Source organism: Bubalus kerabau, chromosome 2 (assembly GCF_029407905.1).
Source record: "Bubalus kerabau isolate K-KA32 ecotype Philippines breed swamp buffalo chromosome 2, PCC_UOA_SB_1v2, whole genome shotgun sequence".
Classification (NCBI taxonomy): Eukaryota; Metazoa; Chordata; class Mammalia; order Artiodactyla; family Bovidae; genus Bubalus; species Bubalus kerabau.
Genome location: NC_073625.1, coordinates 48091228 through 48104076, shown reverse-complemented (window position 1 = coordinate 48104076; position 12849 = coordinate 48091228). Strand labels below are relative to the sequence as shown.

Sequence of the window (12849 nt, the reverse complement as noted above, 5' to 3'; positions counted from 1 at the left end):
CTTGGTATCTTCTGCAGTGTGAAGTTCAGCCAGAGTTCATGCTTCTGAAGTTTCTTAAGCATTTCAAAAGTGACTTCAAAATTTGGATCCGTTCTTAAGAAAGTGACTTTTAAGTGCAGGAATCACTGGGAAAAGGACTGATGGCCAAGGATCCGATCTTAAATGGCCAGACATGAGCTAAGGAACAAGTAACAGAACAAAATAAAAAGGGAAGGTTTGAAATACTGAGAAATCAGAAAAAGGAATATATTAATGAAAAAGCAGTGTCCTTATTCAAGCTGCCAAACTTCGGTTTCCTTGCGCGGGAAATCCTTTTGCCAGTTTTAACGGCGGAGGTGTGTGTCACCGGTGCTGGAGGGCTAAACACAGAGAGGCTTCTGTTCTCCCTGCGCGTTTGGATGACCTTGTATGTTGGGGGTCTGCTGGCCTCAGCTGAGGCTGAAGTGGCCCCTTGGAGAGCTGCCCACATTAGCATAAGCATCAGGATAGTTTGTGTTTGCTAGTGTTTATTTTAGTTTCCATTAGTGCCTCCTGCAAAGGCTCTTACAGTTAGCTAGTGGAGTCCTCCAGACTAAATCTCTGCCTATTAATTGACATTAAGCTCTGCATTTAAGGACTATCATAAGAAATTTAGAAACACACCATCTGTTATAAAACAAACACTTTGGGTAAACTTTGTTGTTTTTTTAATTGCTTTTTTAAAAAAGCCTGGGATAAAATGGAGAAAAAGTGGAAACAGGAAATGTATGTTCATCTTTCTAGAAATCTTTTATTCTGTACCTAGTATAGTGTCTAGAATTTTGTGTCAAGTGATCTTTCTGAGATTATGACTTGGTTTCTAAGCCTTAGAAAAATCAGGGGTTTTAGAAGAAAAATTTCCTCTGGAATGCAAAGCCTTCACCTTCCAGACAGTAAAGAACTTTAATTCTGGACCTTTAAGACTAAATTACATGGATAATAACATGTAAGAAACTGTGATTTGTCTTTTCATCTTGTTCAGAAAGGCGTGATTATTTTCTGGGATTGGGTAGATACTATTTTTATCAGCAGCCCATTCTACCTGTTCCTGTTTGAATGACAAGTGATGTCCATTTTTAACTAAATAATATATATTTAAATTATGTGTTCTAACAGCTTCTGCCATCTGTGTAGTATGGCACAAAAGAACTTAGGTTTTCACTGAGGCACTTTGAAAAGTGTCTTATTTAATTTACATAAAGGATATACCACATCTAAAAGTTTTCTAAAATGGTGACTTGGTACCTTCAAAAAGTGAATTACAGATATTTGATGAGCTACTGAGAGCCTGCATGTCAGTGCCTCTAACACTGCACAACCTAGGTACTCAATAAATGTTAATTCAAAGTAAACATTAAAATAAAAGGTGTATATATGTATAACCAAATCACTTTGTTATACAGTGGGAATTAACATTGTAAATCAACTGCACTTTTTTTTTTTTAAATCCTGAAGAAAAAAAAAGTAAATATAAAAATGCCAAGTAAAAAGAAAACATGGCATTAAGTCAGAGATCACTGTCTGTACTGTTATTGGTGGACATGCAGGTTTGTTGCTGTTGTTGTTTCTGGGGCTGGGTCTTCACAGGAATTGTCTCCCTGGCTGCAATTACTGAAATTTATATGCAGGTTGGTCAATTTGGAGCCCAGGGGATTCTGCAACTCTGTGTTTTATCTGTGACTAGGCTTTCTCTTGACTGGACCTTATCCTAATGTCCTTGTTCATAAACTTGCTTTTGCAAAGTTGTCTGGGATTTCTGTAAACAATCAAGCTCTCTCCGTATCTCAATATTTCTCCCCACCAGAATTTATTGCCATGTACACTTACGAGAGTTCTGAGCAAGGCGATTTAACCTTTCAGCAAGGGGATGTGATTTTGGTTACCAAGAAAGATGGTGACTGGTGGACAGGAACAGTGGGCGACAAGTCCGGCGTCTTCCCTTCTAACTATGTGAGGCTTAAAGATTCAGAGGTAAACCCACATTAACTGTTTCCTCTCCCCTTCTGTGCAGTGACTCTCTTTTCAGGGAGTCATGAGGTTTGCCGGTGGAACATCGTTGTTGGGTTTTGCTACGGTCTGGAACGTGGCTGCAAACACAGTGTGGCGTGTCACTGTGTGAGCTTGGCTAGGTGCTGCAGGGTCAGCCTCGGCGTCCCCACAGCAGAAGAACCCGCCGGGGCTCGGAGGAGGCTGCCCTGGATGAGGCTGGTCTGCGCCAGCTGGGATAACGTTCAGGATTCCTCTCTGTTCCTGGATGTAACTGACAGAATTTAGAATAAATGTTCTTGACTAAGTCTCCATGGTCACTGATCTGGGCTACCCCAAGAAAGATACACAGCGGTATTTCCCCCATGTAAACAAATGTATTTTGGTGATACTAGCCCCAGAATATTGGGTAGTAGAGAGTTTTTAGAATTTATTTATCTTTCATGAAACACAACATGGTTATACTTGAATACACAGCCAAAATATAAACCATCATAGTGAACTGAAAGCAATAAAATACGCTATCTCATTTGCATTGCATAACAGGTGGTTAACATCCTTAGTCATAAATGAGTTCTTAGAAATCTGTAACAAACACATTGATATATTCAGGGGAAGGGAAGACAGAAGAAAATGAAAAACACAAGTGATTATGAGGATTAAGCATATATGAAGATGACTGAGCTGAACAGTAGCAGAAGAAAAGCAACTATTTTGTAATACCATATTACCAAAGGTTAAAAATGTATTAATAACATTTGTAGAGTTTTAGGAAATATACCCACATAAATACAAGACTGATGAAGTTCGGTCTATATGAGAAGTGAAAGTGAAAGTCACTCAGTCGTGTCAGCTCTTTGCGACCCCCTGGACTATACAGTCCATGGAATTCTCCAGGCCAGAATACTGGAGTGGGTAGCCTTTCCATTCTCCAGGGGATCTTCCGGACCCAGGAAGAGAAATGGGATCTTCTGCATTGCGGGCAGATTCTTTACCAACTGAGCTATCAGGGAAGCCACCCGTCTATATAATAGGGGGAAATCTATTATAGGTTGGACTCAAAACTATAAATTTTGGATATCCTTGTTCCTAGCAGCTCCAATTCGTTGGAATTATTTCAAAAAGTTGGTTGGATAAATTTACAATTTGTATATAAATCATGTTTACTGATAGAATTTATATTTTTACCTACACAATAGCAAGACACAAGATTTCACTAAGGCTTTTGGCCAGGCCTTGGTATCTCCTGATCAGAGATTGAGCAGAGACTCAGTTTATTTTCAATGCTTACAAATTGGAAGTGGCTCCCAACTGTTGTTAATGAGGCCCTAAAAATTCAGTTGCATAAAATGTGGTCCTGAGATGATACAGAATTAATGAAATAGTGGCACGGGCCTCCTGACCTATGGAAGCCCATCTCCTAGTGGCCAATTTCAAGTTAGTGGGAATTTCAGGTCATAAAGGTAGCCATTTACCAGACCCATAGCCACTTGGGGTGCAAGGCTGGGCCTGGTGATAAACTGTGATTCCCCCTTCAGTCTGCCTTCTCTGCTTCCCTACAGTTCCCTGGAGTGGTTGTATTTGCTTGAGATTTTTATTTGTTTTTGTTTTGGCTTTTTTTTTTTTCTTTTTTTAGGGAGTATTATTGTTGTTTGGGGGTTTTTTTGGTTTTCCCTTGCTTTGGTCTTGAGAGCAGCTTGCTGAAATTCCCCTGGAGGGGTTTGCATAAGTCTGCTTCCCCTTGGAGAATTTGGCCGAAGCTTAGAATGAAAATACTTCTTTTCTGTAAGACAGTCATTGTATTATCCTCTGAAGACCAGGAGAGGGAAAATTCAACTCTTCTCCAGACCAGTTAGTTAGATCCAGTAGGAACCATGGAGATGATATTTTAGGAGAGCAGAGGGAAAACGTTACAAACTAAACTCAATTTCTGCTCCCATGCACAGAAACTCTTAAAGTGGCTTTACCTTTGAGATCAATTAAACACCAAAGCCATTACTTGTATTATCCTTTAATAAACGTGAGTTTTCTACCCAAACCGTCCCAAGTCAGTAAGTTTAGAAAAAATGCACTGTGACATTTTCTAAAGGTAAGTTGAATTGTAAAGTGCTTTTTTAACTACCGTCTTAAATTATCAGCCACTGAAGAACTGGCAGTGCTAATGATTTTGGGGCAAACATTTAGCTACATTATTTCATAATAATGAAAAAATCTAAAAAACTCTTTCATCCTACTTGGACATAGAATTCAGTGCATAAGGCAATATCCTGCCAGACTTAAAAACCAGACCGAGCCTCAGATACCAGAATTGACCCGTGGATGCAGAGAGGGGTTTGTCCTAAGCCTGCTTCCCTTCTCTGCACGAGCAGGGCTGGGGCATGTCGCCTGGATCAGCTTTTCTATTGCATTCTTGAGAAGTGCCAGAGCCAAACATGGCCATCTGAGTCTGTCTCAGCTTAAGTGCTGGCTGCGGTGTTTAAAAGGGAGCACATTAAAGTGGCTGGAACTCCATCACTGGGTTGCCAATCGCTTTGTTCTTTTTATAGAACAGAGAAAGCCTATTATAAGCCTGCAATGGGAAATTAACTGGCCATTTGGAATTTTGTAGCATTAGTATGCCTTCATGTTGATACGTAGCCTATGAAAATTCCGAGGGAGATGGGTATTTTATATATGTATCTTTGTTAATACAGAAAGCATAATCAGAGTAAACATTTTAATTCAAACTTTCCCTGCTAGATGGTTATTGAATTTCAGTATAAATAAAGGGACAACGAGAAGTTGTGTTCCTGGTAGATAAATTACATATTTTTATTTTACAGTTACTCTCATTTAGTTAATTAAGCCGTTCGTTTTGTTCTATTTTAATTGGAATACTTAATTTACTGGAAGATAGTGACACACGAGTGAAAATTAATTCGGAATAAAGCACTTTGTAACGACAGATTACGGCCTGGCCCCTGTCCCAGCCAAGTCTCTGCCGGCTTGGCTTGCTCAGCTAGTTTAAAATTCCATGAGTATTCATGAAGGAATTCAACCCTAAAGCACTTTTGGAACACTTAGTAGTTGGGGGAAAAATGGTCTGCTTCTATGCACTGTGTGTCCAGCATTAAGAGAGAAATTTTAGCGTTTAAACAGTGTAAAGTTTGGGTAGAAAGGACTCACAGGAGAGAGTGACCACCTCTTTGGATAATAGAATGGGGGGCAGGGGTGTTTGAATCGCCACTATCCTGTTTTCCTTCTTTAAAAAAAAAAAGAAAGCCCTAAAGCAGATGTACCAAAATGGTAACATGTTCACATACTAAATTGGAGTATAGAGCTCATGGATGTCTGCTGTAACCTCTGTACTTTTTGTCTGTGAAATGTTTACTGATTCACCATTTGGACATCAAACATGAGCTTAGTGTTCAGGATGTAGGCCGACAGTCTCCTGGTGGGGAAGCCCCTGTTTGATTTGACACAGGGACAGGCCACACGCGTGTTACACACAGGCAGTGCCCGAGCCCTGGGGGATCTATACAGTGCCACTCTGCTTATTTTCCCTCAAGAAGAGAGTAAAGGCTGTGTGCTTTACAGTACTTACTTTGCCCCATGTTTTCCTTGATACACATTGTAATGCCAGGAGATAAAATGCTGCTGTGTTTCTCCAGAATGAAAAAAAGGAATTTAGGGGCTCACGCGGGTTCGTGACATCATTCATCGTTTTTTAAGTTGCTTGACCAAAACTCTTCAGTATGCAAATGAGACCTTCTGCTCTGTTTCAAGGGCTCTGGAACTGCTGGGAAAACAGGGAGTTTAGGAAAAAAACCTGGTAAGTGACAAACCCTGATGATTATTTTTTCAATGTTTTTAATGTAATTGATAGTTGCTCCCAATCTTTTATTAGGGCTAGAAACCTTTTTGGAAAAAAAAAAAGAAAAGCAAAGACTAAAGAATCTGTCCTGAGTGGTTGGAATAGATCCTTTCCTTGGAATCCATTAATAATGTGTATCCATGATTATGAAATAATGGCTGTTGCTTCACACATGGGGTATTAGGGACATTTATCAGACAGAATGTTCTCTTGGGATGTGAAGAAATAATTCAGGCAAGATGGTGAGACATTGTCACGCTTGGAACTGTAGGATTTGGGGTCAGCTGCTACTTAATCCTTCTCTCATTGGGTTCAGTACTCTTTCCTTTTCTGAAGCATATTCAGTCCCAGGATGCAAATAGTGGAGGAGATTAGAGGAGCCGCCCGTATTATCAGACACTGGGGCCTATGAATTTAGATGCTTTTGAGTAGTTTTCCTCAAGTACACCATGAAGGCACAAAATTATAGTCATCCCCCTGAACTCAAAAGTGTTTCACTTTATTTAAACAAAAATCACATGTTCTATTAATAGAAACATGAACAAGAGAAGAAGGAAGCAGCTGGGAAATCATACGGTTGGTATGGCCTGTCTTCCTCACCTAGGTCATTTGAGCTCTTTTGCTATGACAGCCTTAAGAAATTACAGGTTGAGAGTCACCATGGCACTGAGAGAGGGACTTGTGTAACTGTGCCTGGCGCTCAGCCTCCAGACAGGCTCACCTGACAAGGAAAAGTGGGCTTTTCAGTAGTTGTAGGATTTCAGACTGACTCAAGATATCAGACCACCCCAGTCAAATCTCTAGTATGCTATGGGGTTGGCCAAAAAGTTTGTTTGGGTTTTTCCATCGCATCTTACAGGCTAACCTGGATGAACTTTTTGGCCAACCCTATACATTTTGAATGGTCGTTCCAAAGGGTCCAGAGGGGCTTAACATCGCACTGAAACCAGCGAGCTGCTCAAAAAAAAAAAAAAAAAAAAAAAAAGGAAAAGAGTATTGAGGCAGGTCACCAGCTACACAGGCCAGGTCTGTTGAACAATGGGAACACCGGGAGCCAAATAGGGTAATAATTTGGATGTTTTTCGAATTGAGAACTCTTTGGAGTCTAGAGCTAATCCTTGGTGGGCTGGGGGAGAGTTCTCGTCCCCAGAGCAGATTTCCCATCTTGGGCTCTCAGGGGAGCCCAGACATGTGTGAGCTGGGCTCTCTCTTGCTTCCCTGAGTTCTGGGACGCGTCTGACAGGGCCAGTCTGCACCGGGGTGTCCCAGTGCTCCTAGCATGGTGGCCACTGATTACAGAATAGGGTCGGGTGGGCGGAGGGCCCGGGTTATGTTCCTTAACGCAGGAAATGCTGTCAGAGACGGGCCTTCTACTTCTCTCCTTCTGTCTGTCTTTACTTCATTCCTTGTGTCTTCATCTCTTTCTTCCGAGAACAGTTACGATGGGGAGAGAGTGTAGAGGAATAGAACAGTCTGTTCCGTCTTGTATCTAGAAATCCACAAGGCAGTCCCTGCGGATGCGCCAGAATTCAGTCAGAGAAGGGTTTTGTCCTTTCGTAGTCGACCTCCTGTGCCAGGAGAAGTGTACTTTTTCAGAGCCTGGTCTGTGGTACTGCTGGACTTTTTCCCACGAAACTGTTCAGTCAGGAAAAGTACAGAACTGTTTTCATTTTTTCTGTGTGGAATTGCTGTTTTGCTTAAAATCCCCCTTTTGACTCTAGGATCCTCCTTTAACTTGCAATAAAAAGAAGTAAACTTCCATTGACGTGATCCCTAGCTGGTATTCAGGGATCACCCTTAAAGTGTCAGCCACAGAGGAAATGGTCTTGTGGACGAAAGAGAGAGGCTGAGGAAAGTCATAGTGTAGAAGTCAAGCCAGTGCCTGCCCCTGGTGGCTTCTCAAGAACACAGTTTGTCTTTCTGCTGTTCCTGGCAGGTGGAATGGCTTCACTTGACTTCCTTGATTCACTCAACCATCCTTCTGTGGACCATGTGATAATAATAAGCCCTGTGTGGGGGCCGGAAGGCGGGTGGGGATGAATGAGCCCAGCTGTTGGCATCCTGAGGGGGAGGGGGAGGGGTGGGGAGTTTGTGGGGGCAAGCTGGTGGGTTCCAAGAGATGAGGGGACCCTCGGGCACACCAGGCAGAACCAGAAGCGAGTCCAGTCCTGGAGCACTGCATTTGCCTTGCGGGGAATGGGGGCCACTGGGCCTTCTTCGTTGAGTAGAAAACCGGCCCTGTGCGCTGGCTTTGAGGACGTTTACCTGTGAACCTGGGAGGTGGCTGTGTCTCGGCTGTCCTTCTCCTGACTCTTAACGATGCACTATACCGTGTTTGGTCTTGTTTTCCAGAAATCGCACAGGTCATTGCCTCCTACACAGCTACAGGTCCTGAACAGCTTACCCTGGCCCCCGGTCAGCTGATCCTGATCCGGAAAAAGAACCCAGGTGGATGGTGGGAAGGAGAGCTACAGGTTAGTGTCTTTTCCATTTGTTTAAAATCCCCTGCCCAGATTTCAGTATGCAAGATTTCGAAGGGATGCTATTTCATGGCAAAGCGCAGATACCCCCACACTGTATGAATCCTGCATTTGTGTAACAAGAGATGCCACATTCTCTAAACCCAGTTTGTTCCTAAGCCTTGGGCAGCCAGGAACAGAAATGTGAGAGCTGAGGATTCTTTTGAAGATGTATGTGTATCTGCTGGATTCTTGAGACAGTGAGTGGTGGGCAGGAGAGAGCTCGTGACGGAGAGTTTCATCCTTACTGTCAGCGATACAGGAGCAGAGCTTCCCCTCCGCGGTGCTATCAGGTGTGATGCCACAGTGGCCTGTGCAGTCAAAGCCACATCTGTGTGGCACAACAGTTTTAGTTCTTCTGTGTGTGTGTGTGTCTGTGTGTCCGTCCTCAGTTCATCAGTCTGTCAAGGTAAACCTTGATCAGGAAGGCAAAGATCTACATTGTGGTGAAATAAATAAATACAGCGCTTTCTGTGCATATGGGGCAGATTAAAATTAGAAACTAAAGTGCCAGAGAGTGAAGTGTGAGCTGGTGGACTAAAAGAAAGGTATCTTGGCTGGAATAGAAGGTACAGCCTGGAGTAGCCAAAGGCAGAACTTCCCCTGGGATCTCACCGGTGGGCAGCCATTAAAAACCCCGTCCAGCAGGGCGGACAAGATACAGTTTATTGGTTCAGTATTCCACTGGGGTCCTGGAATCCACTCCCCTCATCCTTTAAAAAATTTTTTTTGTTTTTTAAATTTACTGATTTTTTTGGCTGTGCCACACAATTTGTGGGATCTTAATTCCCCAACCAGGGACTGAACCAGGGCCGTGGCAGTGAAAACACTGTGTCCTAACCACTGGACTGCCAGGGCTTCCCTCCTTCCCCTTTTTAATGTCTCTTCCTTCATTGGGTGGGGGAGGCCTTCCGCAGACCTGTGGTCTCGTTTCCTGTAGAGAGTTGTCGCCTAGTGGCCTTCACGTCCGTAGGTGACTCCCCTGTTCTGAAGACTTACGGGGGTCCCCATGGCCCTCCTCCTCAGCCTGCTCACAGGTGTGCCCTGTTGCCCTTCCATGTGTCTTGCCAGTCTGGCTCTCACAGTGACATCTCTGCTCCAGCCTCGGTCGGTGATCTACTCTCCTGAAGACAAGCAGCAGCCTCAGACCCCGATTTCTTCCTGCCTTTGTCCAGAGCATCTCCCCACATGGTCCTTCCCGCCTCCTTCCTCAAGAGCTGGCCAGATCCCACTTCTTCCAGAAGCTTTCTATGACCGTCCTACCCGAGGTGACATCTTCCCATGAACCATGGTGGCCCCTATGCCTGAGCCTCTCTTGACATTTAGTATTGATGCCAATACTATTACTTAGCTTCCCATGCATGTTTCTTCTTCATGTAGGTTATCAACTCTTTGAGGGCAGAAACCATATTTTTTCATCCTCTCACTCCTAGTACCTTATGCGAAAGAGTCTTGAGAGGGTCCTTGCAACCCTCAGTTGTCTGCCCAGGAGGGCTTCTGGTGCTCTCACCAGACTTTGTCTTCTGCGACTACACGGATGAAGAAATTGGGAACATCATCTGGTGTTCCAGTGGTTGACTCCGCACCTCCCCTTAGGTGACATGGGTTCAATCCCTGGTCAAGGAATTAAGATCCTGCATGCTACGAGGCACGGCCAAAAAATAACAGAAATTATTTTTAAAAGAAAAATAGAAGTTGCCAGTGAGTTCTGTGTTCTGCCCTTGGGAAACTGCACAGATGCAGGAAATGGTGGTGTCTCTGTGAGCCCCACGGCAGTGTATACCAGATAGATGAACCTGGGGGACCTTTTAAAGAAGTGGCTTCAACCATGGGTGGGTTCAGTGTGAAGATAAAAGCTTTAGTCCTTGAGCCAAGGGCATAAAATCTATCAGACCACAAAGAAAGTGAAATCTGATCTACGTTCTGAAAGTAACCCAGAAGTATCCTTCACGACAAATTGAATCAGATAAGAGGGTAAGGGTGAGGTATGGAAAGCTTCCTTTTCTCTGAATTTTATTTTCTTATTTTGGGACTAGGTTAGAGGGGAGGCATGCATGTGTGCCCTGTAAGTTGTTCTGAACTCTCTGCTCCTGGTGTGCAGAAGGGTAGTTATGACATCCCTAATTAGAGTCTTTGTCTCTTAGAATTATGTCAGGATTACAAGTCTTGGTTCACCAACTTTATTATAAGTTCCTTCAAGTCACATACTGTCCATTTCCAGCAACTCCCAGCATGTAAGCTCTCAATGAATGGATTTTGTGTTGAATTAGATTAAAGTGAAGGAGAAAGGACTGGCAGTGGGAAACATGACTCATCTGGTACAGTTAATATCCATAAGATCATAGATGCGAGTGTGAATCTTGGCTTGCCATTAACTAGCCTGTAACATTGAGGTTATCGCTTAACTTTTCTGAGCCTTACTCTTTTTGTCTGAGAACTGGGAATAGCGAAAGTGGGACATGGGAAATGGAAATTGTAGTAGTAGTATTCTTCTGGAATTGTTGTGTAGGTACATGTATGATAGATGTTTAACACAGGCCTAGCTCATAAGAAGCTCCCAGTACATGTTGCTGCCATTATTATTATTATTATTATTCCTAAAATCCATATATAACGTTGGCATAAACCATAATCTCTGCCCGACCTGAAATTGACATCTGCGAGCTATTCAGCGAGCAGGCTTTTCTGTCCTGTAAGTGCAGCACTTTCCTCTGACCGTGACCCACACCATCGGCCTCGTAGGAAAACACTCCAGGCTTTGCCGACCAACGGCTGCCACAATTTGAATTTCAGCTATGGTGTTTTCATTTTGTAATATAGCAATCCATCGAGTCTATTGATGATATTCTGTTTTAGTTATGTGTAAGCTTGGCATACGGAGAAGGCGATGGCACCCCACTCCAGTCCTCTTGCCTGGAGAATCCCATGGACAGAGGAGCCTGGTGGGCTGTAGTCCATGGAGTTTCTAAGAGTCGGACACGACTGAGTGACTTCACTTTCCCTTTTCACTTTCATGCATTGGAGAAGGAAATGGCAACCCACTCCAGTGTTCTTGCCTGCAGAATCCCAGGGACGGGGGAGCCTGCTGGGCTGCCGTCTATGGGGTCGCACAGAGTCAGACACGACTGAAGCGACTTAGCAGCAGCAGCAGCAAGCTTGGCATAAGCACACCATGTTCGGAAGCAAACTACACCATGAAAGAGGATGAAGCTTTGAAACATTTTAATGTAATTTTTTTTATTATTAGGCACGTGGGAAAAAGCGCCAGATAGGCTGGTTTCCTGCTAATTACGTCAAACTTTTAAGCCCTGGGACGAGCAAAATCACTCCAACAGACCCACCAAAGCCAACAGCTTTCCCAACAGGTGAGCGGTTTACACTCTGCTCAGAAAATGGTCTGTGCTTCCTGGTAGCCCTCCCACTCACTTCTCTCGTGGAGTGGCAGAAGTTGTCTTTCACATCGGCTGTAACCGCCTCTTGTACTTGGGGGGGCTGATACCCCACGAATGTGATAAGGAATATGTTTTTCAAAAGGACCAAATATCTAAGCAGCTTTGCTGTGCTGGGTACAACAGACTCCTTGTTGGAACTGGCTTCCTAAAGGGGCCCTGAATGCTGTGCTATTGAAGCCAGATTTTTCTCTTGATTTCCTTCCAACTATTTAAATTGGGATTTGGGCTGGGGCGGCGGTGGGGGTTGGGGAGAGACAGAAAGGGCCTCCTAAAAATAAATGGCCGGGGTCTAAATAGGTCAGGAGATTGAGCCGAGAGGCCACAGGGGTCTATTGGCTGTCATGTGCTGCTCAGTAAAGACTGAAATAGCTCCCCTGTGACATTTCCTGTGAACAGAGGGGCTTCGCTTAATGGGCAGGATGTTATACACGCTCTCCTAAAGGGACCAAGAGGGAACAGAGGGCCCTGCAGCTGAGATGGTTGGCTATCTTCTGATTGAAGAGACCAAATTAGATGCTTCGGTAATGTGTGAGAGGGTGAGATAAGGGAAGCCGACTTCTGCTTGGGTCTTTAAGCCATTAATGGAATCTTGGGTGGTATTTGTGGAAAACACAGGCTTTTCCTTCCAGAACCTTGTGGCTAAATGTCTGTGCTGTACATCCCCAGTGAAATCAGATCAAAACCTGGCAGCCTTTGCAAGGAATGAAAGGATTGGTCAACTTTGTGACTGATTGCTGACCCCAGCTGGGCCCCTGTGCTTGAGCCGTGGCCTCTCTTGTGGGCAGAGGGGTGTGGTGCCCACTGGGTCTCCTCTCCCTTGGGGAGGCCTAGTGGCATGCCCTTCATCAGGTTGGTTAAAACCCACAGAAATTGTTTGCCAAGGGGATGGGATTAGCTGGAACATCGTTAAAGCCTGAGCCTGTATACAGGTTGGTCAGGAAAGATGAACAGGGGTAACACCTACCTAGGCAGACTTCTCTGAAGTGTAAAAATGCCAGGGAATAAAAACAGTGTAACCTCC

At 44.0% G+C, this 12849-nt stretch overlaps 1 protein-coding gene across 11 annotated transcripts in view; it reads left to right on the top strand.

Annotated features, from left to right (window-relative positions):
- ITSN1 (intersectin 1) overlaps positions 1–12849 on the top strand; it is a 244199-nt gene that overhangs the window by 170203 nt on the left and 61147 nt on the right. For 10 of the 11 annotated variants that reach the window (XM_055567645.1, XM_055567643.1, XM_055567641.1 and 7 more), the window contains 4 exons: positions 1823–1989; positions 5770–5815; positions 8210–8331; positions 11624–11741. In XM_055567645.1, coding sequence (XP_055423620.1) covers positions 1823–1989; positions 5770–5815; positions 8210–8331; positions 11624–11741 — 453 coding nt within the window. The remainder of the gene's footprint in view (positions 1–1822; positions 1990–5769; positions 5816–8209; positions 8332–11623; positions 11742–12849) is intronic. The other variant, XM_055567642.1, reaches the window with a different exon arrangement.